Raw genomic sequence first — 26,740 nt, forward strand, 5'->3', positions numbered from 1 at the left:
ATTAATTTTGTTAAAGGAACTTCTTTAAAGGAACTGGCCATGTTTCTGGATCCTTAGCAATAATAATAACAGATTCTAGCACCCCAAATTAGAAAATTTAAAAATTTTAGCTGTTACAACAACAGATTCTAGTGCTAGCACTACATGAAAGGGTCCTGTGACTTTGGTAAATATTAAGTATTATAGAAAAAAATTTGTTGATAATATAGGAAATGCTATACAAATTTAAAATTCAAACTTGACGAGAATAAAGGAAAATTGGTACTTTTTCTTTTAATGGTACTCTTTTAATATATTGAATTAGTTAGTTTATATACATTAAATTTGACTAATATGCTTTTCTGTCATGATATTATCAAAAATAGGGGGCTCAATGGTATTATGATACCAAAAAGGAGAACTAAAACCAAACTAAGGAGTACTTTTTCGTTCTACAAAATGCTATCTTTTGAATTTTCTATAATATTTAACCTAAAATCAGGAAATTACTTTGATTTCAAACTTAGCGGGGGTTCAAGTAAAATTGGTACTTTTTCTGCTAATGGTACTTTTTATTATATTAAATTATTTTACTTATATGTATGTATACATAATACTTAGTTGGGTGATATGCCATCCATATGATATTGAGGTAACCAAAACTATTAGTAATTTTCATACTTTGAATGGTATTTTTTTGAATTTCTATAATAATGAACCTATAAACTGAAAGTTAAACTCATATGATCCTGATCCGAGTAAGAATCTAAAAAAGGGACTCACAGGTAATTTTTTCCAAGTAATTATACTTTTTTACATGATTCGCAATGAGTTAGAATTCACAAAAGGTGACTTTAGTGGTACCTTTCTTTATCAATTTACGTTTAATAATTGCCCAATATATCTCGATTGGAAGAAGATTTGGGCAATTTATTTAATTGATGTATTTTGGTCTAACATCAATATTATTCTCATTATACCACTTCATAGTTGTATTTGAGTAATGACAACTTGGCTAAAACTTTGTATCAGATGTGTGACGTCTTATAAATGACAGCAATCGCTTTTCCTAACTCTCTTTTTATATATAATTCTGATGTAATTTGTTAAACATTTCTGAAAAGCATGGCTCTTCAAACCGCAGCTGCGGATTGCTTGCCAAATTAATATTTTTGTTCAATTTTACGTATTCATATTTAAAGGCCAAACAACCTCGAGCTGCCGAGACGTAAAATTTTTGACATGATATCTGCCGAAAATAAGATTTTGGGTATATTTTAACCCGACAAAGTCGGATTTTCTAGTAATTTTATCTCTAGACATAATGACTTGCAATTCATTGTAGAATAACGGTAGATTTGTTGTTAAAAACATATGAAAATCTTTTTCCATTTTGATAACAGGGGACCTTGTTATGATTACTGAAGTGCGTACCGATTTAAAGTGGTCACTTCTTTACAATGAATCAATAAACATGAAACTACAGACAAGTTATCTAGAATTAGTATTAATTCACAAAGGGAGTCCTAATAGTAATACATATTTCTTTCTTTCAATTGGGGTGGCGAAGCGCACCGTGTCAGCTAATACTCCATACTTCTATCGGATATTTGAAAATAACTAATGGTGTTTTCTTTTCTTATGCATTTATTCTGCCTTTTACCCTTCTTTCTTTTCTGAAAAAAATGTAGTTTGGTCGTGTTCTTTTCTAATAATGTTACCCTAAAACCCTGAATATATGCTACATGTTTCACCCTCAATTTTATTAAAGAGTTAGAAATACTCCACTTTTTATGTAAGTAAAAAGTATAGTTTTATAATATTTAGAAGGTACAGAAAATAAAATTGTATAAATGGTAATGATTTATGTTCTATTGTGATCGTTAAAAATGCAATACATTATGAGGGTATAGATAACATTTAATAAATGGTAAGAAATATATAGGCTACATTTTATGTTAGAAAAGAAAACACCATAAGACTTTGTTAGAAAAATATTGCATTCTTTTTATTTAAATTAAATAAACAGTCATTTGAATTTCAGTTGTTAGGAAATACTCGTATGATCAATATTTTTAAATGATTTTGTGTCATTCTTTATTGTCTAGCCTGCGAAAGGTAGTCTGTTACGTCATCTGAAGCAAAATAGATTAAAAGTAAAAACCGAAGAATAATTGTCGGTTTTAGGCATTGGTTCGCATTTAGCTAAACTGCTCGTCAAAAAAGGGTTCCTCATTGATGTACAATGAAAGTTCTATGATTCTAATACATATTTTTATGTAAGTGTTATGAATTAATTCCAAAAAATATGAACAGAAATTATTAACATGGACACAATATAAAAAATTTTAATACTAATACGTTAAAAATTTAATAAATCTACTATTTTTAATGTCTATTCTATAAAATAATTTTCTCTTTTAAATTCTAAAAGAATAACAAATTATAATGAAATATTGCAATTCCTATATTAGAGTCGCATGAGAGTATTACATGCGTTCATTTAAAATGAATTTAAGTAAATAAGTACTAAAGAAAATATCCCTTCTTTTTGAATTTCAACTTTTTTTGCTGGAGAATAAAACATATTTTGAAGTGTCAGTGAGTTTAGATTTTAACATGGGTCGCCTAATGCCGAAAACAAATTGCTGAAAATTTAAGTTAGAGTGCTTCAACAGTACAACGTTATATTAGAGAAAATAGATTGGCTAATAAAAGCCGAGAAGCACAAAACAAAATTTTTACAGAGGCAGACGAACGATAAACAAAGATGAAACCCATAATACTTCGCGAAATGATTTTTATGGAAGAATCGTTCGGAACAAACCTTTATTCAGACCAACAAATCGTAAGAGTATATTGCAGTACGCCAAATACCATGTTAACAAGCACCAATCCTTCTGGAGCACCGTTATATTTGCTGATGAAAGTAAATTCGCCTCTTTGTATCCTATAGAAATTCTACGTGACAAAGGCATGGTAGAGGCCATGTGACGGTTTGGTTTTTTGGGTTGGAAATTTAGTTTTTATTCATGATACGATGGACAAAAATATTTATTTTGGACTTTTAAGAAAAGTATTTATTACAAAGTGCCGAGAAATTAGGTATAATAGAAGATTGAAGATTTCACAAGGACAATAACCCTAAACAAAAATTACAACTTGTGCAAACACTGAGCTCAATCACCAGATATCAATATTATTGAGAATTTATAGAGTGATCTTGAGAGAAATATTAGAGAAAATAAAATAAGTAATCGGAGGGAATTGAAATATATCAAAATCTGGTTAATTCAATGCAATCGAGACTAAAAGTCGTTTTAAAACAAAAGTTATAGATATCCCACAAAATATTAAATTTTTATGAATTAAAGTTTGAACCATTGTATGACTCGTATTCAAGCAGTACTGTATTTCAAATGTATGAATTTGTGTTGATGTACATAGGTTTTCTAGGTTTATTTGTACAGCAAAGCGAGAAATTGACGACCTGTAACTTGAAGTTTCTTTTTCTACCTACAATTTTGGATAAGTCTAACTTGTGTGTAAACATAATTTACTGTGTAAAACTCAATAAATTATAACATCATTCTTACCGATGAGCTTTGCCAGTTATTATTTTGTTGCTGTTATTGCCAACTGGTGACTTCATACTTCCTGGTGTCGTTGATGTTGTTGTTGTCGTCATCGTTGTTGTTGTAAATTTATTATTATTCGTTAATATGCCAACTCCCAGACCCGTTAGTCCATTGCCACCACTAACAACGCTACCACCATTTAGGGTTTTCATAGGACTACTCGGTTTGACATAACCAATACAGTCGCCATTTGTTGTAACTGTCGATAGGACATCGTTTGCAGCATGTTTCGTTGAAGACATTAGTTCGGTATTTCTAGAGGGTATAACTTTTTGTATGGGTTTCTTTGGTATAACTACAGTCTCCTCGATGCAACCATTGCTGCTGACGACAATGTTGCCCACCCCACTAACACTAACACTGCTACCATTTAATGTAGCATTTGCATTGTTGGCACTATTTTTCATTATGGATTTTGGCACTGGTGCGCTTTGCGCATTACCATTCAAGCGTATTTCCATATCTTCGCTTGGCTGTGGAGAGGGAGTTTCACTGACATCATAAACATGTTTTTGTTCCTTTAACTTGTAGACTTCTTGGCTACGTTGCTGTTTTAAGGCTTCTTTATATTCCCTGTGAATTGAAATTATATGTTAATCAAGAATATAGAGATGGATTTAATAATTTACCTATAAGTTTGTATATTTCCTAAATTTTTGTTGACCTTATCATCGATTTTACCATTTAGTTGTTGCTGTGGATTGTGATCGACCATTGTGATGCCATCATCTAAATCGGGAGTAGAACCACTACTCGAACTAGAATTGTTGTGGGCATAATTGAGGTGTTGTTGTTGTAAATGCATTAAATTACTCTCCTCTTTCCTTTTGATTGGCGAACAGCTCAAATCACTTGTAGACTGACTTTCCATGTTTAAGGGTTTGACAACAGCAGCTGTTACACTAATTGATTCATCGACTATGGTGCTTGTACTCGAAGTTAATGATGCATCCATGAGATCAGCATTCAGCAATGATGCCTTTGGTAATGGAGGTGTTGTAGGTGTCATACGTTTAGGAGATTCATTTTTTGATTTCACTTCAATATAAAAAAAATTCTACTCAAACAATTTGACTAAAAAATTAAAAAGTTTCAGATAATCTTACGGGGCATATCGTGCGACCAACGCTTGTCAATGCCATCACATGTACTGTAACCGGAATCCACATGATGTCTGGCTACACGATGTGTCTCTAAAACATTGCCATTGGAATTGTTACGTGGTGCTCGCCTCAAAGTGGTGTAACCATCATAATTTCCTCCTGCTCGGGAGCCTTTTTCTTCTTTGGTTGCTTGAGTTTCTAAATATTTAAAGACGTGCACCAAACCACGAACACAGAGCTGTTTTTTATTGAAAAAATTAATTTATTAGATTATTTTATCCTCCATGTTCATAATCAGTTTTTAAATTTAAGAAAAAACTTCCATACAAAACTCTTGATAAATTTAAAAATTCATTATGACAAAATTGTATTGATAAATTATATTAAGGGTATTCATTTCTAAAAAATGGAAAATTACACTCTGATTTTTTTACTTTTTTTTTTTGAAATGAATACCCTCATTATTTTTGATTTACATTTGTGAAATTGGAAATAAATGTAAACTTACACTAGCTGGCGGTGAAGTCATAGGATTATTTTCAAGATTTATTTCAACCAACGTCGACATTTGACGAATTTCAAGAGGTAGACTAGAAATGCGATTATTCGATACATCCAATGAAACCAATGTTAGACAGGTTAATTCTATAACAACATAACAAATTTTAATAATGAAGTTTATGAAATAAGTGAATTATAACAATAATTCCTTGCATTTACCTCGAGGTAAGTACATCAATTGATTGCTACGCAAAGAAAACGATCGCAGCGAACGTAATTCACCAATGCGTGCTGGCAATGTTGTCAGCTGATTGTATGATGCATCCAAATCGGTTAAACGATCCATGCGACCCAATTCATCCGGTAGCGCTGTCAAGCGATTATTTGACACTAGTAATACTTGCAGGGGTAGGAAGCATATTTCACGCGGCATTGAGGACAACTGATTGCTGCGCAAGTCCAAGTATGTTAACGAAGTCAAATGTTTCACCGATTCCGGAATGCTGCGTATTGTGTTGTGGTACAGTAACAGCGTTTCAAGAAATGAAAATGTGGTAATTTCTTCCGGCAATTCACAAAATCGGTTGCGGGATAAATCTGAAAAGAATTTTATATTGTTTTTAAATAAATATCTTAAAAAAAAACAGCCAAATAATAAACAAAAACATTTGTAAACATTTCATTGTTTATTTGCAGGCAACAATTATTGTACAGTTAAAAGCAACAATATTGAATATATTGTTCTATTTCTAAATAATAAGGAAAAATTCTTCTTGGTTCAGTGGTTGCAGAGAATTTTTACTTTTAAGTTTTTAAGTGAGTGTTGAATGAGTGAGGTGCATGTTTTATTTTTATTTTCGTTTTTCATAAATATTTTTAGAATTTCTAGTCATGGTCTTTAATAATTCATAGTTTATGAATTGTTTGAGTATTTTTAGATGCATTATACACACACACATGATGTTTGCTGTATGTTGCATGCAACACAATACATATTCATGTTCGATTACATGGCAATAACATCTGTCTTGTCGTAAACATTAATTTTAAAACTCACATATTTTTATGTTAAATCACAAAATTCATTGGGTCATTGGAAAAATAAATAATATTACATTTTGAAGTTTCCTTAAAAGGAATTTAATATGTATAGAGATTTATAAAATAAATAAATCGCTAAATATTTCATAAATGTTTAAACAGTTTTAATTCATCTAATAAGATCGTGTTAACTTCTTAGAATTCATATCACGTTAAAACAAGGTGTGTATGTTGTCTGCTTTTGTATAAAAACTCATCAAAATGTAGAACGAACTTAATGTTTTTCAAACTTTTGTAAATTTATGATTATTATATGTATGTAATGTACATAGTTATTAAAATTATTACATATATTTTGAGTATTGGTCAATCATGTTGTCAGTCCGGTTTTCCAATTTAGTCTTAACAGTTTAAAACAATATTCAGTTAATTTCGTTGAAGTACTTTTCAAATTGGATACAAGCTCAATTGGCTAACATTATGTGTGAGAAATATAAATTCATACAAGTTTTAAAATAGTTATGGAAAAACATTAGTTATGTACACTTGCAAAATTTAACATTTTTTTTATATTCTGTCTAAGAACGTTTTCATCAGTTGAATTTGATCAGTTTTGTATCAAAATTAAAATCATAGCCATTTAAATTCCGATACCCTTTCCGGTCCAAAAAAAATATGACGTCTTGAAAATTTAAAAAAATTCATAAAACTACTTTTAAACCATACAATGTAGAACACAAAACTTGATTTTATTTGAATAAATAAAATTTCATAGGCCAATGAATATTTTAATATTTTTTTCCGAAATCAAAATCTTTTTGACTTTTTTTTAAAAATGGGCCTTTTTTTCTTAAAATAAAGCTTAGATATTTTCCTTGAAGACCAATTTGGTCGCTTAGTGGAATGCGAGTGGGATATCTATCAAAATAAATATTTTGTAACTCAAAACATAAAATTTTTGACTTTTCAAAAATCAAAAACTTTGTTCTTTTTTTTCAAAATGGACCCTTTTTTAAATTTTTTTTTTAGCTCAATAGAAAGATTGGGTGTATTCCTTTAAGACTTATTTGGTCGCTTATTGGGATATCATCTATCAAAATAAATATTTTGTAACTGAAGACATACAATTTTTGCCGAACTTTTTTTTCGATATGGGCCCTTTTTTCCAAATTTTTTTTTTGCTCAAATGAAAGCTTAGTTCCATTCCTTTAAAATAATTTGGTCCCTTAGTGGGATATGAATCAAAATAAATATTTTGTATCTCAAGAAATTGAAATTTTTTGCAATATGGGCACCATATTTGTGTTCAATATGTCAAATTATTCCCCTTTTTCTGCCAATCGTGTGATTTCAATAACAAATTTTTTCTGCAAATGCAGTACAATGAAATAGGTTTGTTTACACGAAAATAAAACGAGTAAGAGCTATTTTCTGGGATAAAGATAATCACATTCTTCGTTTAAACCTAAATTAAACTAAAAATTGTGTTTCTCACTTATTATTTATATGCTATATAATCTAGGTTTAACTCAGCATCATTGGTGAGTTAAACCTAAGTATAAAATACCAAAGCACAAAAAGATGAAAAATAAAATAAACAATTCAGCACAGCAGCTCATTGTTTTGATCTGCTTTATTAGCATGAATATAATTTTTAATATACATTTTATATACTTTAATGTCACTTTATCTTTTACAAAGTTAAAATTTACAAAAAAAAAGTTATGTATACGGTTGCTTTTTCTTATAAAATATAAAGTATTGCCATATTTATATGAAACATTTTGAGGAATAAACATGTGATTTGACTGAAAAGTATGGTAATGCTAACAAAATTAATCCACTAGTGGAAAACACAATCGTTGGTTAAATTCCGGCAAAATATGTTTCTGGTTTAATATAGCAGCGTGTTAAGCTGAGTTTAACTGACAAGTAAGAAACTAGCTCTAAATGTGGATTCGATTTACAGAAAAAAAAATTAAATTCGTTTTTAAAACGAAATCGTTACTGGGATTCGGTTTATGGAACAGGGGGTATATAAAAAATATATTTTGCAAAAAGGAGCGGCTGAGTAGTGTTAATAAACTGATTTTAAATTTGGACTGTTCTAGTTCAGATAATTTACTCTAATTCCAATACAACCCAAGAACGAATTCTTTCAGGATTTCAAATTAGCTTAAGGTCTTATTAATGTGCGCCAGGCATCTCTATTAGCCAAACAATCGACTCGTTCGTTCCCATCGTGACCCTTATGACCAGGTAAAAACTTAACAGTTGCATCAACCGAATTAAATTTTCCAGTAGTGGCAGAAAAACTTATGTCATTTGTATCAACTGATATTCTGTTGCTAGAACTGACAAAATCTATGAATATAATCGAATTATTCTATTTGCAGCAAAATTCAATTGCCATTACGAAACTGTTTTATCTATGTTAAATAACTCCTAGGCAATATTACGATTTCATTACAATTAAATGTAAAAATAAATATTTAATTATCAAAAATATACATTTATTTAATAAAAAAAAATACTGATATTATTCAATTAAATACAGTGCGCAAGTAACATGACCTCATCAAAGAAAAAAGAAAACAAATCATAAATCATCTTTTGGTTAAGAATTACAAAAAATCATTTAATAGAACTACTTGTGAGCACGTTTCTCTATAATATTTTCATTTTTTAACCAACTGACCTAAATGAAAACTTTATTTTTAACTGGACTGTGAATAAATGAACACACCTTTTACCAATTGCAAATAATGTTTAATACATACATACTATGTATATTAGGGCGGCCCCGTTTGTATGGAGGAAAAATAAGATATCGATGTCGCAGCTAAAATTAAAGTTTAGCTTGTTTGATTAGACCTTATCTCAAAATTTTTATTCTATAGCTGGATCAGATGATAAAAATGTCCTTTTTAAGATATGTATAATTATTTTCATATTTCTATGAAATATCTTATATGAAATAGTAGTATCATGTGAAAGGTCTTTGAAAAATGTTTTCAATTCTCATGTTAGTCCCAAAATAAGTTTTGTAATTTCTGGGAAAAAATTAAAGTTTTTTTTTTAAATCTAGTTCAAATTTAATTTGAATTTGAATTTTGCAAAACATATTTTCTCTCCGATCTAATGTTATATATATGTTCAAGGCAATCAGCATGTGGATATCTGAATAAGAGTAATTCCAGAAGCTTTCTATTGGTATGTATATAAAATTTCATAATTTCAGTGGGTTATAAAATAAACATTTTAGCTTAACTAAAATACTTGCGACATTTCACGCAAACATTTTCACGTAAAAATTGGCTATTTATGAATTTATAGATGTTATAGGTAAAAATACTGTGTCATGATCATATAGCTAACATCAGATCGAGACGAAAATATGTTTGCAAAATTCAAATAAAGTTCAAACTAGATTGAAATTCGAAAAACGGAAATCCCCGTTTCGGTGAAATTGTATTAGGTTTATAACGTATTAATCGAAACTATTTATTTTAATTAATTAAAATAATAAGATATAACATCGAAAGCGCCTTTCACAGGTTACAAATATTTCATATCTTTCCATTGCGAGAAATATGAAAAAATCTTAAAAACCTTAAAAAGGGATCCAGCTCATCAAATACTGAACCCAGAACAACAATTCTGAGAAACTGTATCTTAGAATGAATTAAACTTTTATATTAGTTGCAAACATCCACAATTTTTTTGTGTTCCACCCTAATGTACATATAAATTTATTTATTGTAATTTATTTTTATGTTGACTTGTTGTAATTACTTAAATTATAAAATGTAATATTTGCACGAATACGAATGAAAATGAAATGTATTGTATACATATTTATTTATTTTTATTTCAATCCAGTTGGTTGAGATATGAATTCTAGAACAGAAGATGAATGAGATTTTTCATTTGTTTAGATGATGGCGTTCTGTGAGATGACAGATATTAAACAAACTGTTCTAGTACCCAATATCGTAAATGATCAATTTTGTAACATGTTTTTTCATTAGGACCATATAAATGTGATACAAATTTCATTGTGCTATATTCGGTTGTGACGAAATTAAAATAACCTACATATTTAGATTGTAGTCTGTGTTCGACCCTTCTCTTTCCCATACTTACACAATTATTGATCGATCGCCAAGAAATTAATTCCCGTGATTTCCTCCTTTATGAAACTCATTTCTGTTGAATTTTATGAGGATTCCAATATTTTTAACAGATTTAATGTCGTTAAAGGGATTTACGGAAGTGTGACTTATATGGGAGCTGTGACCAATTATGGACCGATCGTCATAGAATTAAGTCACATGATTTCTACCTACATAAGACTGATTTGTGTTAACTTTTATTTGGATACCGACATTTTTAAAATAGTTATTTCTTTGATTTTCTTTTACATAAAACCTTTTTGTGTAAATTCGTGAGGACGTTTGTATGGGGGCTAGGTGAAATAATGGACAGATTTCAATCTGCCTAAAAATATCGAATAATAAATATATCTGACTTCCTTCAGTGAGTTACAAACCAAAGGACCAAATGAACTAACCCCCATCTTAATATGGTGAGTATAAATCAAAATTAAACGAAAAGCGGTCACAGCAACACTGATCTGGTTATGTTGCAATAACAACAAATGGTTCCACAAACAAAAAAATCACTATGTACAAAATTGCAGGAAAACACCAGTTGTGCAAATGTAAAAGAAAGAAGAAAAAAAAACAAACCAAGGCAAGCAACAACCAAAAGACAACCCCAATGATTGTCAGCACCATGACAGCAACAATTATTTTAAAATAAGTGCGTGAAAACACTTTGGAAAAGTACAAAACAAACAAAACAAAAACATCAACGACGCGACGACTGGTACTGGATTTTTTACAAACAGCAAAGCGTGTATATTTTGTGTACACCACAAGTACGAACAAGTTCTCTGCTCATACGTTACTATTGGACACAGACTTGTACTGGAAATATGTATAGTATAGGGGCAATAAAATACAACAAACCGACATCATATCGAAAATCTTGTTTCCAAATAAAGATAATTTTTAGTTGTGAATGAAATTGTTCAGCATGTTTTTTCATCTTCATGAGATTTTCATATTTTCATTTTAAAAAATATCATCTACTTGCACTTTTAACAGCATCATACATATATATTTGTATTTATACATTATAGTATGAATATAATGTATGTATAATGATTATACATAAACTTCTGAGGACTTTTCACATCAGTCATACAAATAGATAAGAATATTATGTACAATATGTAAACATTTAATCAAAATTGTATGAAGAAAAGACTAAGCTATATTAGATATTTCAATTCACATGGCTCCGATCCGTAAGTTCCCATTACGTGACCTTTGGAGTCACATCATCAAGAATTTCTATCACACTTATGGATTTTATTACGAATCGTTAGATTAAATCGAGATCCATCTTAGATACATTTTAATGTATTGCAGAAAAGCTGTCCCAAAGTAGAAGAGTAGCATTATCACTGTATGCTAACAAATTTTGGAGTTTTCCCAGAGTACAGTATCCCGTAATCACGCATATGAGAATCTTTAGTTGTCCCTTGGGAAACCAATTAACGATAATGTTCGACGTAAATCCATTGTGATTCATAGAAGGCCCTATAGTAGGTCTACGAAATTTAGCAAACTGTTAAAAAAATAGCTTTAACAAATTTGGCTCAAGGACTCTTATAACTCCCATATATCCTGAAAGGTAAAGGTGAAATAAGAATGCAATAAGATTTTGCAAAAAAAGTTCCTTATGATTGTAATTGGTCAGGTAAATTATTTATATTGGAGCAAGGGCTCTTGTAGATTTCGTATATCCTGATTGTTAAAAACACCTTAAATATTAATATATTTTAAAATAATTGGTGTAGAGCATTTGCTCTAAGTATATACATAAATAATCACGCCAAATTTAGTTGAATTCAATGCTTAAAATTTATGTTTCTCACCCCCAGTAACACGAAGTCTGGTTATGTTTTAACTAATAGTTATACTGACAGTTTTCATACAAAAATAATTTTAACCGACAGTATAACTATTAGTTAAGGCATAACCAGACTTCGTGTTAACGGGGGTCAATATAATAAACATAATGACTAAAAAAAATTTCCAATTTCCATATAATTGCTTTTGAGGAGAATTCTTTACATGTGGACTTACTAGTCTCTAGCTTAAGTCCGAGTAGAGAATTCGTATTGTATCAACCCCTACTTGACCATAGAACACCGAGAACTCTTGACGGCGTGACGTTCGAATAACTCGCTATCTCTTTTGAAAATAGCAGTAATTCATCGATTAACAAAGATGTCGTATAGATTCCCACAGCATATCTGACAACCTAACAGTTAATATATGAATATCATCGGATATTTTATAAACTCATAACCGGGCATTTTTTAGCGAAAATCTCGTCCTGAAGAACAAAACAGTGATCATAAATAACCGCCACCAAATGTATAGCTATAGCTATCCCTGGTAGGTAGAAACCATTCGCCATTCTAACCAGACAAAAATCATAGCAAAACCAATTTGCATCCGCAAAGTCTTTCGGAATTCTAGCATATCCGTTGTCTCTGTTCGTCCCCTAAGCATTGCAGCGCCGATTTACCACCACTTGTTTATCCATCAGATCCATTGACAACCAGTTCTTGATAGTCATAGTGAATAATGCCTTAAGCCTAGTACTCTGTTCATATTTGCGAAAAATTATGAAACATTTTATATGCAACAAATGATCAGCTGTTGGCGAAAGAAGTGCTGCTTATGTTATTTCGAATTTGAAAAATAAGGTTGCTGGGTCGATTTTGCAATCTATATTATGCCATCGATTTTGGCTTTTACTCAAGTTTTATATTAGTAAGTAATAAAAAAACTGCGATAACAGTTTTTCCAAAAAAAAATATTTTTCTTGAGGTTTTGGACGAGTTTTTTTTCGAAATTTTTTTTTTTACGCCTTAATTTTTAACAATCGTCCCACTCTACTGTACATATTATCAACCTATGGTCGAGGTTTTGTGTTGTGGTGGTGTAGAAGTTTTTAGAATCGCAGTATTTTCAGTCTGAAGTTCTATTATTGGTTTATATGTAATTATTAGTTGAACAATTTTTTTTTTTTTTTAATTTTGACATCGTGAACTGATATAATCTGTTTGTTTTAAATTCATATACCTACTATATATTCATGAAACGACCAAATTAAACATTTAAAAAAATTATTTACACTTGGCATTAAAGAATTTATGGAATTTACAAATTATTAATAAACAAAAACAATTGAATATGTTACAGATAGTTAATTAATTTACTTGGCGATGAATGTTTTTTCACTTTGTCATCATTTATTTTCTAATTATTTCTGTTTATCATGAATGCGAGTTATTCTTAAATGATTATTCATGCATTTGAATGCAAAAATAAGATATATTTTAAATAAATAATAAAAGAGAATTGCATTTTTGTATTTAAGGTCATGATTGTGAAGTTTAGAAATATGTAAAATTAATTACATACTTAAATATAATTAGTATAAAATATTTGTATATTTTCTTTATATTTTAAACAAATATTCAAATTAAATAATCGATTATGATATTTGTTTAATTCTTATAAAAAAATCATTGTTTCTCGAAAACAGTTTAACATTAATAACATATTAATTGCCTGAAAAATAATTTAAATTTGTAACAACTTTATTTACAGAATCCAATACAATATTCATTTTTGTTTGCTCATATTTATGTATGTAATTCAAAATTTTGCACAAAATAAAACTTGTAATTATTTCTTCCTTTATGGGCATGTTCCCCTGTAGATTTGTATTCAATACAAAATTTTAAATTATAAAATAAAGTACACAGAAAATGTTTATAAGGCTGCCATTAAATATATACAAGTGCTTTCATACATCGTAATTGTACGTTGATGATGTGTGCTAATTAAACTTAACCAGAGGCTACTCTTTGATATACCCGATTACAGAATAGAGAATGTATTGTGTATCCCTTGCTCCATATTATTTCTTATCTCCCTGCAAGTTGCATTTAAACACAACCAATTAATTAAAAGGTTTTGTAGGGAACTTCTTTTTATTAATTAATTCGTGGCAATGGGTCCACTAAATTTTATTTTTATCTCCAAATCATTCCAAATTTGTTTAACAATTACTTTTGCATTCTGCACTCGTGATTGCATAAATGTAACAATATTTCACTTGCCCCACGTGGTGGCCATGAGTGAAGTCATCGTTAATTAATTATAAAAAAAAAAACAATTATGTACTTTCCATAAAAGACCCCCATTCTTTTATGGTTGATAGTAATGTTTGTACTATAAATTATATTTTATAAACAAACTTCCGCACAAAAAGCAATTATTTATTCCCTAAATGTGTTTACATATTATTTCTTATTTGGAACAAAAATTTCAATAATATCCATTTAAGGAGTGAGATCGAAAAATTCTTAACATACATATATGTTTATAAAAAAGAAACCACTAAACTTACAGCTTTAATTTTTTTTTTATTTGATTGAAATTATTATTACAATTTACAAAAAAAATTATTTTTATAGTTTTAATCACTAGTGATGAAATTTTGAACCTTTTTCGGAAACCCTTCCATTAACGTTTTTATAGTGCTTTCTGTCACTTTGCTCGAACATGTAGTCCATCTCCGTTTAAAATCTACCACACTTTTGGACACCTTTTTTGTACTCTTCAATTCTCTTTTAACAAGAGCCCAATATCTCTCCACTGGCCTTAGCTCCGGGCAGTTTGGAGGATTTGCCTCTCTTGGTACAAATACCACATTATTGTTCTTGTACCACTCAAGGGCTTGTTTGCCATAGTGACAGGATGCCAAGTCAGGCCAAAAATAAGTGGACACATTATGAAGTCTTATGAATGGAAGCAGCCTTTTTTGTAAACATTCCTTGATGTAAATTTCGGTATTTATAGAGCCCGTTGTAACAAATGAGTGGCTTCTTTTGCCGCAACTGCATATTGCTTGCCATACCAAGAACTTTCTGGGAAATTTTGTCTGCTTTTGGGTCCTAAACTTTTCTTCAACATTCCCTCGAGCATCAGCAACATAAAATTTTTGACCTGGAAGTTGCGAAAAATCTGCCAGAACATACGTTTCGTCATCCATTATGCAGCAAGAATATTTTTTTATAAAACTTGACTTCAATTTCCGTGCTCTGTTTTTGGCCTCTAAATTTTTAGTAGCGTTCCTGTCAGGAACTTTTTGAGCCTTGTATGTTTTTAAACCTGCATTAGCTTTAACTTTTCGTACCAAATAGTCCGAGCACTGAGCTAACCGGGCTGCTTTCCTACCGGATGTGTTGGGAGCTCTTTTGAAAATGCGTTCTATTTTTTTGGCTTTAGAAACATCATGTGGACCATTCCTTCTACCTGAACCAGGTTTTTTATCAACTGACAAGTTCTCCCGGTACTGTTTAATAACATTGGAAACAGTTTGACGGCAGACCTTTGTATGCTTGGCCAACTTTTTGTAAGACCAAGTTGGGTTTTGTTGAAAATATTTAATAATTTCAGTACGCACTTTTTTCTGGTCACTCATTTTAATCAGATTAACAAAAAAATTAATATAATTGACATTACACATAATAACTGACATGTTTTTCAAAGGTAACTTGATCAAAAAAAAATTCAAATAATACTTGGGTTAAAAAATTTAATGAAAAACGTGTGTTAAGAATTTTTCGATCTCACTCCTTATAAACTTTTACAAATACAAAACAAAAAGAAAGTTAAATTCTAAGATGGTTTATAAAGAATGTACAGCTAGAATTTAGACATATTTAAACATCACAGAAATAAGTAGAATATCGGCAATGAGAAACCGATATTGTCTACCGAATACTGTTTAATCATTTTTTCCTATAGAAAACTGTCGTTTCCTATAGAAAACTGCCTTGTCAAAACACAGTTCCTGTATAAAACTATCATGTCAAGACACATTTCCTATAGGAAATTGTCCCACACACAGTTTCAATAGAAAACTGTCTTTTCAAAACACAGTTTCTATAGAAAACTGTCTTGTCAAAACACAGTTCATATAGAAAACTGTTTTGCCAATACACAGTTCCTATAGAAAACTGTATTACCAAGAAACAGTTCCTATATACAACTATCTTGCCAAAACACAGTCTCTATAGAAAACTGTCTTGTCAAGACACAGTTCCTATGGAAACCTTCTTGCCAAAACACAGTTTTAATGGAAAACTGTCTTGTCAAAAAATCACAGTTCATAGGGAAACTTTCTTGCCAAGACACAGTTTTTATATAAAACGGTATATTCAAAACACAGTTTCTATAGAAAACTATCTTGTCAAAACAGAGTTCATATAGAAAACTGTTTTGCCAAGACACAGTTCCTATAGAAAACTGTATTGCCAAGAAACAGTTCCTATATACAACTATCTTGCCAAAACACAGTTCTTTGGAAACCTTCTTGCCAAAACACAGTTTCTATAGAAAACTGTCTTTTTAAAACACAGTTCATATAGAAAACTATCTTGTCAAGACACAGTTCCTATATAAAACCATCATGTCCATCGGCAGTTCCTATAGATACTGTCTTGTCAAGACACAGTTCCAATATAAACCGTCTTACCACAGTTCGTACAGAAAACCGCATTGCCAAGTTCATATAGAAAATTGTCAAAAAAGAAAATGACTTCTATATTTTTCTAGCAACCTCTTAACCGTTTCCATATTTAAACTGGACCACTCCTCATACTAATCATTTACATATTTAATTTTTAAATCTCTTTAAGTTAAACTATTTTAATTAAAAAATTATTAACGAACAATGCATGAATGTTTATAAACTAAATTTAGGTCTAAACTACGACAATAATCATCTAAAAAAAAATTCAATTCTATTTTGGCATTTTGCCAATTTTATAGTTTGTCACCGTCTTTATGGGAATTTTTTGTGTGTGTTTTGTAGTTTATTTATTTATTTAATTTTTCTTTTGTAATTGAAAAAGTGTCATGTTGTTTTTGTACGAAACGTGGGAAATTTGAATTGTGGAGATTGGTTTTTCTTATTCAAATGAAATCATAAAATGCAAATGAAAATATTTCGCACAATTGAAGCAGACTGGCTACAAATTTGATTCATTATTGGTGAAAAGCCAAATCTAAAACAGACTTTTCAATTTGTTTCTATTAAATTTTCTTGTTTGATGTGATTTCTTGTAATTTTTGTAATATTGTTTAAAAATTTTTGAATTTATATTGACCTAAATAATTAACTTGATTTTCTTTAGTTTGCTATAGTTTTTGCTTTCATTCATTTCCATTTATTTTTTATAATTTGTTTTTTTTATTTTTTGCATATCGGATGTTGCTGGAAGCAAATAATGTATATAATTTCCTTATTGCTGTTTTCGTTGTAAGTGGCATGTTGTTCAGCAACAACATTGGGCAGCAGTGGCAGCAGCATGATTTTGACTGCACTGCGGTTCATCAATGTGTCTAGTTGTTTTATATCTCTTTTCAACATGATGATGATGCTGATAATGGATGGAGTTGATGATGTTGTTTTGTTTCCTTAAAACCAAACTGGGGTTGTGATTTTACAAGACCAATAAATTCTCAACGTGATGATAAAAATTGGAGTATTAAACAGGATAAATTGGAACATTAAACTTGTTTATCCATCAGCTGTTGTGTACATTTCAATAGGACAGTCATCCGACTGTCTGTCTAACTGCCAGCTGTATTTGTTTGGCATTAATCTATAAGACGTATCAATTGTATTACACTTTTCTGCATTCTAAGTAAGAGGTTTGAATTACATATTAATTTTTTGCTTAGTTCTCAGTTTTCTAGAAATTGTTATTTAAAAATGTGCATTTTAATAGCCCAGCCGTAGTTTCCTTAAATTTCATCTTGGAACAAACAACACATTGAAACGTCAATGCCCAGCTAAAGTTTATTCAACCGGTTTTAGTTGGTTGTTCTTGCTTTTAGCCTGTTGTTTCAACATTAATTCTGATGTACTTTATACTTTGCCACAATAGTACATGTTGATATTTAGTGCAAGTGGCAAAAAAACTAAACTGAAGAAACTAAAATGTTGCAAGTAGAAGAAACTCTTGCAAATCATAATGGATTGATGGGTGTAGTGTATTTTTTTATTTATTATTTTGCATACTTGTACATTTACTTAAGCACTAGTTTGAGCATTTTGTAACCTGTCTTGAAATGTAAATGCTTTAAATGGGTTCTTTTAATATCATAAGAATAAATATCCACTTGAAACCTTAAAAGAATCGAGTTTTTCTTAATATTACTTTACAACAAAACCAAAAGCTTTTATTGGATAACAGCGGTTTGTAATACGGCTAAAAATTATAGACTTAGTACTAACTAAATGTAATTTAGAATTTGAACTGAGTACATAAATGCATTGCTCAACTTTTTATATTGTCAAAAGTTTAAAAAGAAAACAGAATTCCTTCATAAGACATTTCAGGAAGAGAATCTTAATGGCGTAAATTTGCCTAATGGACTTCGATCCTTATAAGAGGTGAATTGAGAAAATATATGGGTCGTGATATTTCCTGTTGGGAATAACATCATTCTTTTACACTGTACATGAATTGTTTCATTATTTGGTAGATAGAATAATAAATTATTTCTTTATTATAAATCTTTCTACACATTTATTGAAGTATGAGTTATGACACGTTTCACACCCACTTAACAATCAAATAAAAGAATTTAATCATAAGTAGAATCAACCCTTAAAATATATATTATACACAGTTTGGAATTAGGGATGTTGCGAATGCAAATAATAAATGCCGTTTTTTGAGAATGAATAACTCATTAATTTTATATCACTAAAATGGTTTTCTGTAAATCGACTTCGGAGAAACAATCAACTACGTTATCTGAAAAAGTCGAATTGTTTTATTATTGCACCCTTCACCTTCGTGAGATGGGTATACTATATATAAGTTTGTCATTCTGTTTGTAATTTCCATAATATAATTTTCCGACCCTTTAAAGTATATATATTCTGGATCCTTATAGATAGCGGAGTCGATTATGCCGTGTCCGACTGTCTGTCTGTTGAAATCAACTTTCCAAAGCCCCCAAATAACTTATATACACGATTCATACATCAATATTCCGGCTCGGTTGCTATTTAAAATCAAGAAAATCGGTCCACAAATGGCTGAGATATAAGGACAACCTCGATTTTTGACCAATATCTGGATTACTAAGTCATTAATATAGACAATATTAATGATAGATATTTCAAAGACATTTGCAATGACGAATATCAAAATCGGTAAAAATATTTTTTAACCAGAATTTTTTTTCACCAAAAGTTTTTTTCGCAAAATATTAAAAAAAAAATTAAAAAAACAATTCGAATTTTTTTTTTCCAAAAATTGAAAAAAAATAATTTGGAAAAAATAAATTTTTGTTTACCTAAAAATATTTAAAATGTTTATTTTGAAGTATAATTTGGTGAAGGGTATATAAGATTCGGCACAGCCGAATATATTGTTTTTATTATCAAATTTTCAAAAATTATATTTTTCTCATCAATAAACCTGTATTTATGGCTATATCTTGCGGAGTTCACTTGAATTGACCTGATCTTGCTGCTAGACCCCACTAGACGTTTTCTTGTTGGGGTTTTTGATGTATCAGTTCTATACTACTACGCCGTTCCTACCCTTATTATTGAAAACCCCATTACACATTTTATTTTTTATTTACAAATAATATATGTACATTAGAGCTATAACTTTTTAAATTTGTTTGCAAATATCAAAAAACCAAACTAGACACACAAAAAAGTCATAGCATTTGTTTGACATGATAATATAACCGAAATTAATTTATTTAAATTTTCTAAAAAAAATATAAATTTTTCTATCATGATAAATTCAGAATTCTTCATTATATGACGAGAGAAATATAGCGAAGCTGACTATTTATGAAATTTTTTCATATATTGTTGGGAGTTATTAAACGCAGCTTGCCTCAACTAAATTAAAATTTTGTCATAACTGCACTTTTCTATTTTTGACTTTTAAAATCGTCATAACGGGAAATTTTTGATTTTAATAAAAATGAATGTTGAGAAAAACAGCACACGTGTAAAATATTTAAAAAGCGCTTTTAGCATTTAAAAACAGTGCCAGAAAAATATTAAAATCTATTACGAATTTAATTTCAGTTAAATTTTGTGCTTCGTTTAGGAGTAGTTTACGATCAATTGACATTCTCAAATAAAGATTAATCACAATTTCCAGAATTTTAAAAATAAAACGTAAATAGAAGAATTCACAAAATCGCCAAAACATTACCATTATTTATATATTTGGGTATAGTACATATATTTATAGTTCGAAGCAATACATGTGGTCAGTACATTACTGCAAAATGATACCTTGATGACGTGGAGTGAAGTGCATCTGTAGTGAAGAAATCGCTGTGGATTTTCCATAAGACGTTCACAATCCCAGTGTCTTATATATTATCATGCACTTTACCACCGTATTACTTCCCGCTTGAGTAAATGGCCTTTTTGACACCATTTCTTTAGTTATGCAATCAAATGTGCAATCAAATTCAACAGAAATGGTGAAAGAAATCCACCATTGTAGAAATGGTAGATGATGACATTGGGGAGGAAATAACCTCCCCAATTTACTTCCATTATCGTTGAGTTTTTGTGAAAGCTTTTACAGAGCTCTGTCTTTATGTATTCGGCGGATAACAACAGATTCATATATTTGTTTTATACAATGATTTACATATAGTACATTTAAATAAAACCGTTAATTCATAATCGACATCATTAACTACATAAAATGTTGTTTTATATAACATCAACTTAAATCTTAATAAAATACAACTAATTACTTTTTACTAATAAAATGTTAGTAAATGGTGTACTTTCAGTCTATGTATGAGTATTTTCTTTCATCATTAATAGTTTTCATTTAATAAGTTTCCACGTTCAGATATAATGGATGAAGGTTGGGATAGATGGATGGATAGATGGATTGATGTATTATAGGCGTCTTTAAAATGAAATTTTCTCAATTTGCATTCAAAGCACGAAATAGTCATGTCGCTTATAACGAAAACTCTTCCCACAAAAGGCTTGTTTGTTGTCGTTGTCATTATTTCCAGGCCTGAATAGGCATCAATTCTTTTTTCTATGTATGGCCTCTACAGCCACTAACGTCACTACACAATACATACATACTAATCTTTTTAAACGAGAGTTCGTTCGTACGTTCATGTACCTTAAATTATAATTGAACGTTAAATTATACATATGTATAAAGTATAAAGTTAGTTTTCAAGCTCAAACACACAAAAAGGCTGTTTCAGAAGTACGAAGAAGATAAATTTCATTTATTAAAATTTTTGAATTTTTGGAAACACATTTTTCAAGTTATGCGAAAGATTTAATTTTATAAAAATTACGATTTCTAACATCATTTCAGCTGAACAAACCGGTTATTTTGCTATTCCGAATTTCAATTTGTTTTTTTCTGAATATGAACTTGTTTTTGTGAATTATTATTTCTGTTCTTTCAATCACCCCCATCGGCAATAACATGTGAAATTTTGTTCCCATGAAATATCCATTTCCCTCGAAGGGAAAATTGCTATCGTGATATTCCCATGAACTTTTCATTCACAATAGTCAATTGTGTTCGTAACAGCTGTTTATTGTTTACAAAATTCCATCTAAAAATTTCACAACAAGGGGAATTTTTTCACGAGAACAAAGTTGATAAACGAGAAAAGGAAAAGGGAAAATATTTCAATATTTATTTGTCCAATAACAACCGATTCTAGTGGAACCTCTTCTAGAATTAATAAAGTGGGGATCTGTTCACAAAGTTACCCTGGGCATTGTTAAACTGTTTATTTTTAATCAGCTATAAAAAAATAAAAGTTCAAATTGAGCCAGGGGAGCCGTGAATCAAAAGCTTGTGAGACCCCCTGCGCTAGAGTGTATTTGAGGAGAAGGTTTCGGGGTACAAGAATTCTTGTGATGTCGTAATGTCTTGATTCTCTCAAGGCCTTATTATCCTATGAATTCATTGTGCTGAATACCTTACCATAAGTCTCACTCTGGGAACCAACAGGCTGATTGTTTGGCTAAATGGTGGGATCAATGTATATTTGTGGGAGCACAGTCTTTCTTTGCGATCTCTATGAAAATTCAATTCACTTTTTTTTTGTGTGGAAAAATATATTAATACCAAAGATTTATTAAACGACCCATGTAAGTAAACAGCAGAGAAACGGACATGACTGTATGAAAACGTCTACAATATTTACAAAAGAAATACGTTGTCGTTTTCTTTACTTTACTGCACAGTACTCTATTCATACATACCCTTTTTGTATTCTCTAGAGACTTTCGTAAACGATAAACTTATTCGTCATTATTATGACTACTACTTCCTGAGTTGAGCTTAAACAAATTCATTGGGCAAAGGCAAAGTCAATAGCAACTGCAACTGTTGTGAACATGAATGAATGGTTGAATGATTCGTGACGTTCTTAAAGTTTTCAATGTTTATTTTTTTTATTTGTTTATTTATATTTCTTTACTGTCTTGTTGTTGTTGGTATTAATTTTATGTTTATTTACACATTATTTTTAATAATTCAAACAAACATTTTCATTGTTAATGAATTTGTAAGTTTTATTTATAAAATGTTTACAAGAGTTGTTATTTTAATTTTAGATTTAAAGACTTAATTTGAGTGTGTATTTTTTAATGTTTGTGTGGCAGCGTTTATTTTTATTAGATTTTGTTCGTTTGAATAATAACAAAGAATTAATAATAAAATTGATAAATAATTGAAATCATTTAAAAAGTATGAGAAAATAAATTTTGAATGATTTCTTGGCAGAAAAAAGTATTTCTTACAAATTTTCAATTAATCGATTTATAAAAAAATTAAAAATAGTTTTAATTACTTTTGATTTGAATTTTTTTTTTGCAAAATCTAAAATTTTTTAATTTTTTTCTCAAAACAAAATTGTATTGTATTTATTTTGATAGATATCCCACTCGCATCGCAATAAGCGACCAAAATGGTCTTCAATGAAAAGATCTAAGCTTTCTTTTGAGAAAAAAATGGCGCATTTTGAAAAAGAGTCCAAAAAGTTTTTGATTTCGGAAAAAAATCAAATTTTTTTTTATTTTTTTTTTAATTTTTTTTCGAAAGATTTAAGAAATAGTTATATAAACTAATTGGGACACATTTTGCTAAGAACAATATGTAATAAGTAGTGGTTATAAACCGGTTAACCGAGAACCCGGGTTTTCTTCGAAATCTCGGTTTTTTGCGAACCGGTTAATTTAAAATGTTGATTTTCGGTTAATCGGTTTATCCGGTTTTTATGACTCGGTTCTCATGTTTTTGTGCATTTTTAATATTCATTATTGGTCTGATTTGAAATCTAAACTGCTGATTTACAATGTAAACCCCTTTAGATTAATATTTTTAAGAATTACAATGATTCTAAATAGTAGAGGACGATGTGTTTACTTAAAAACTATTTCTGAATAAATTGAACATAGTGGAACTATTAAAAATTAAAATTAAATTTCTCATAATTCTATAAGTTTAGGCTAAATCTTACTAATGATTCATTAAAAACTTAGTGATGATTTTACCAAATGTTAAATTGAATTCGATGTACATAATTTCTTTCAATAAATTTGACTTCATTAGTGTGTTTTTTTCTTAAAATGTAAATTTATTAATCAATTTGTTATCTTTTCAGAAATATTACAGGAGAGACAAAAAACGTTCTAAAATCCATAATTTGAAATATTTTTGAAATCTGATAATGGAGTTTTATTAATTATTTGGTATGATTTATAATGACAAATAATTACAGCTACGAAGTAGTGCGTTTGCATCTTATAGGTCCTTTTTTGGGACTTGTAACATTTTCTGTTTCATATCAGAAAGTCGAGGTGATAATAAATTTCAAAATTATCAAATATTTAATTAAAAAATTGATTTACATTTTTTGGTTGAAATTTAATGAATAAACCAATAAGTAAAACAAGTTTATATATTTAATAACATAATTATACTCAATTCCATTTGACTGAGACAATAATTTTGAAATTTTTACTAAAACTATAAATTTTAAAGCTGTATATACTTTATTGAACATTTTATGTGTTTTACAGATATATGACGGTTAACCGGTTTTCTAAAATATTCAATTTTTACACCCTTTAACTCAGATAGTTCTCGACCGATCTTGGAAAATTGTGTCTGAATTACTATCCAATAGAAATAACCTTGGAGCTAATTTCAAATCGGAAGACATCGATTTCAAAAGTTGGTTCACTTGACATGAAATCCCCCATATATAAAATAAAAATTTTATTTTCCAATTGTTAAATTCAAAACAACAAAATATTGACGTGTTCATAAATGTAATAAAATGTCATTACATATTTTAACAAAACAGTGCTGCCATAAACTATTGCTTTACTTTGTAATCGAATTTATTTGCAGTGTTTGAATGCAAACTGCGTTTATGAATCTGCCATTAAATCAAAATATACGTCGGGTTCACTTGTTAAACTTGAAGTTTCTAATAATGTTCCATGCGATTTTAGACAAAATATCCCCTCTGGATTCATTAATAAATTATATGTTGCTTTCACTTGCAGCTGAAATATTTCTAAAATTCTAAATTTAATGTTTTTGTTCCAACATTCAGTTGATAAGTTAGCAAGTCACACATTAACGACAAAACAGTTGGACCTGTCAGACTATTTATTTCATATTTGTACTATTTTTATCTTAACTGCTGAAAACTGCATATTGATAAATTATCCTATTGTATATGGTTTTGTTCTTATCGCGGTTTTTATTTACTTTTAGTAAAATAATTTATTTTGTACATACATATGTATATTCAAAATGTATATGATTAGCATAACAAACTACATATTGTAATAAACTGTGGATACAATTAGGAACGTATTATTATACACATTACCACTAAAAGTTTTAGAATTACATATAAATAAAAAATATCAACCGTTATTTGCTATGCAATATGTGCATGATTCTCATTATTTCTCCATATGGCACAGTTAAACTTACTAAAGTGTGTACATATTTGGCGTGAACCGCTTACTTAGATATATTTTTAATTTTTACCTCTTTTTTATATAAAACGCGTATCTTTTACATGTACTAGTAAACAGAACGGCAGACAGTCAGACAGACAAATGTTGTTATTATTTACAGACATTCTTACAATTTGTGTTTAATTTTTATTTAGTTTGATAAAATGAAAAGGAAACGCTTGAATGCATGAGAATATAATGAAAATAAATAATAATAATCGTAATAGTGATAGTGATAATAAAGTAAAACATAAACTACAAGTAAGAGAGCTATATTCGGTTGTGCCGAATAATATATACACTTCACCAAAAGCATTTTTTTTTGGGTGGAAAAAAAACTCGGGTTAAAAAATATATTCCCGAATTTGACTCGTTGTCGGTCCGAATTACTATGGTGTTACATTCGTCCTTGGAAAGGTCTTTGAAATGTTTTTAATTAGATATCCATATTGTCTATATTAAAAACTTAGTAATCCAGATATATGTAGATAAGGAAATATGTAAAAAATCGATTTTCCCTAATTTGCCGATTTTCCCTAATTTAAAATGCAATCGAACCGGAACTATAGCGGTTATATTGATGTCTGAATCATGTTTGTAAGTTGTTTGAGGGCTTCGGAAAGTTGCTTTCAACACACAGACGGGCAGAGGTATAGACGGACAGAAATACATGGCTATATCGACTCTATAACTATCTTGAATATACATACATATATATTTTATGGGGTTGCAAATGAAAAATGTCGAAATTACAAACGGAATAACAAACATATATATACCCTTACCGCTTATGGTGAAGGGTATTAAAAATAAATTACAAATGTATAAAAGAATAAAAGAATAATAAATAAATAAAAAGAAAAATGAAATTGGATACAACTTTGTATGTAAACACAATCATCATAGTCGTAGTCACACATACAATGTAGTCCAAGTTGTTAAATGTTAATGATGTGACACGCTCCAGAAATGTGTGTTTAATTAAAAACACAAATAGAAGCAAAAACAATCTTCCACACAAAATAAAGAAATTTAATAAAATTGTTAGAGAACAAATTTCAGTTTTGGATAAAAATAAGTTTTTTAATTAAAATATGTATAATGAATAAATTTATTTAGAAAATATGTCGTTAACTATTTAAATTAATTTATTTTTTTTGCTGGCAACTACAATTGAGAAAATGATTGCAATACTACATTTTTTAGTTTCAATTTCATAAT

At 29.4% G+C, this 26,740-nt stretch overlaps 1 protein-coding gene across 2 annotated transcripts in view; it reads right to left on the reverse strand.

Moving 5' to 3' along the window:
* The window catches only part of Lrch (Leucine-rich-repeats and calponin homology domain protein), a 52,634-nt gene that overhangs the window by 16,195 nt on the left and 9,699 nt on the right, over positions 1 to 26,740 (reverse strand). For both annotated transcript variants that reach the window (XM_065501047.1, XM_065501046.1), the window contains exons 2-6: positions 5,441 to 5,818; positions 5,229 to 5,365; positions 4,724 to 4,958; positions 4,247 to 4,655; positions 3,576 to 4,190 (exon numbers count right to left, since the gene is read on the reverse strand). In XM_065501047.1, the coding sequence (XP_065357119.1) occupies positions 3,576 to 4,190; positions 4,247 to 4,655; positions 4,724 to 4,958; positions 5,229 to 5,365; positions 5,441 to 5,818 (1,774 nt within the window). The remainder of the gene's footprint in view (positions 1 to 3,575; positions 4,191 to 4,246; positions 4,656 to 4,723; positions 4,959 to 5,228; positions 5,366 to 5,440; positions 5,819 to 26,740) is intronic.

The sequence above is a fragment of the Calliphora vicina genome, chromosome 2 (assembly GCF_958450345.1).
Source record: "Calliphora vicina chromosome 2, idCalVici1.1, whole genome shotgun sequence".
NCBI classification, from domain to species: domain Eukaryota; kingdom Metazoa; phylum Arthropoda; class Insecta; order Diptera; family Calliphoridae; genus Calliphora; species Calliphora vicina.